Source organism: Penaeus monodon, chromosome 29 (assembly GCF_015228065.2).
Source record: "Penaeus monodon isolate SGIC_2016 chromosome 29, NSTDA_Pmon_1, whole genome shotgun sequence".
Lineage (NCBI taxonomy): Eukaryota > Metazoa > Arthropoda > Malacostraca > Decapoda > Penaeidae > Penaeus > Penaeus monodon.
In genome coordinates, this window is record NC_051414.1 from 1,361,475 (window position 1) to 1,363,427 (window position 1,953).

A 1,953-nucleotide genomic window follows, 5' to 3' on the forward strand; every position below is an offset into this window, starting at 1 on the left:
GTATGTCGCCCTTAATTTTTATTTCCTCACATGAAAAGGACCTTTAGTCCTCTTATACCCTTTGTAAAGTTAAAAGACACAACACACGAGCACCGCCGTCAGCAGACCCCAAGCAAGCAGGCACACGAAGCAAGAGGCGGTCGTACCCCTTTTCCGCTCCTTGGCCCTTCCTCTCGACGCGTCCAAGATTAACCTGCACGACCTGAGCCGACCTGTTTCCGCAGGTGCTCGAGCGCGGTGGGTCGGGCCGGCGGACTGCAGGTCGTCTCCCTCGGGCTGGGCTGCGTGCATCACGGCGTGGTCGTGCACGAGTTCATGCACGCCGCTGGCTTCTGGCACGAGCAGTCCCGGTACGACCGCGATCAGCACGTCATCATCAACTGGAAGAACATTATCGGCGATATGAAATACAACTTCGGTAAGGTTAGTGGACATCGTTTGGACGTATGGGGGGACGGGGATAAATATGGCTACAAGTTGTTCATTACATGCATAATCACTATAATTTCCGAACAATTATGCGTTATAAGAGCCAGTCTGCGCCGACATAAGTCCGCTCTCACGCGGCACGACTTGCTTATTTTCACTTCGCAGAAAACCAACCGTCTGACGAGCGACTTGGGGCTCGACTACGACTACGCCTCCATCATGCACTATGGGCCGCGCGCCTTCGCCTTGGACGCCTTGCTGCCCACCATCATACCCAGGGTGGCCGGGGTCGAGATAGGTCAGCGTCGCGGCTTCTCGGAGGTTAGTTGCGGAGCCAAAGGTCTCGCCAAACAGGGTATGTTTGCACGGCAGAGCTGGGGCCAGAGGGCGCCAGCTGCGCTCGTGAATAAAGAAATCGACAAGCAAATCAGCCAAACAGTGCGTTGAGGCGCAATGAAGTAATGATGGAGTACATTTATTGAATGAATCAAGAGAATTCTGCTATGTAAATGTCAAACTTGTTATAGACAACGAAAACAATTTTTCCAGAATTTCCCATTTTAACAGCTCGATGTCAAGAGCCTGAACATCCTGTACCGCTGCGATAAAGATGCAACCACACGCCCACCGACGCCCACGGAGAAGCCAGGAGCCTGCGTGGACACCCACGCGGCCTGCCCCAAGTGGGCGGCGAGCGGCGTGTGCGTGAGCAGCCCCGTCTTCATGTCGCGCACGTGTCGGAAGTCTTGCAATCTGTGTGGTGAGTTTCGGACACTGAAATATTTTGAAGATGATTAGACAGGTAGCGACATTTTCGACTGAGATTTCATGTCACTATTATTCATTTTGCAAAACGCGTTTGAGCCCTACTAACAAGGTTATAAAATTGACGTTTTATATGATTTTACCTCCAGATGAAAAGGTTGAGTGCGTGGATACGAACATCCACTGCGCGTGGTGGGCGGGGCAGGGCGAGTGCGAGCGGAACGCAGCTTACATGTCCAGTTCCTGCCCCAGATCATGCGACGCTTGTGGTGAGAATTTCCCAGTGCCGTTTAAAATTTATTTGTTATTTGTTACTGTAGCTGTCTTTAGATTATATAATGCATACCGGCAATTGTCGATGCATGGAGTTATAGCAATACTTTTCCTCTGCTTGGCAACAAACTTTCGGTAAATGTTGCCGAACACCATCCTAGCCCGATCGCCATACATTGACACTCACGCCCTCCCAGCTCATAACCTGACGCTCTCCCTCGCAGGAGTGTGGCCAGGGCCGTGCAAGGACCAACACGAAGACTGCAGCAAATGGGCGGCCTGGGGGGAGTGTGGGCGTAACCCGGCTTACATGGCCCGTAACTGCCGCTCCTCCTGCCGTCTGTGCGGAAAGCCACCCCAGGCGCCGGGGGTCTAGGGGTCACGTGCTGGGGACTGCGGTTCAGGACAACCTTGGTATCCCTCAAGAAGCATCTATCGGTGTCCAAATATATAAGCATGTTTATGTTAGAATACACCTGTTGGCCA

General features: G+C 52.5%; 2 protein-coding genes across 2 annotated transcripts in view; both read left to right on the forward strand.

Moving 5' to 3' along the window:
- LOC119591887 (zinc metalloproteinase nas-13-like) overlaps window positions 1-1,947 on the forward strand; it is a 2,963-nt gene extending 1,016 nt beyond the window's left edge. The window contains exons 3-7 of the mRNA XM_037940629.1: window positions 225-423; window positions 595-750; window positions 997-1,189; window positions 1,344-1,463; window positions 1,692-1,947. Of these exons, the coding sequence (XP_037796557.1) occupies window positions 225-423; window positions 595-750; window positions 997-1,189; window positions 1,344-1,463; window positions 1,692-1,843 (820 nt within the window). The 3' untranslated portion in view covers window positions 1,844-1,947. The remainder of the gene's footprint in view (window positions 1-224; window positions 424-594; window positions 751-996; window positions 1,190-1,343; window positions 1,464-1,691) is intronic.
- LOC119591885 (AP-2 complex subunit alpha-like) overlaps window positions 1-1,953 on the forward strand; it is a gene marked incomplete in the record, with an annotated part of 45,360 nt that overhangs the window by 5,742 nt on the left and 37,665 nt on the right.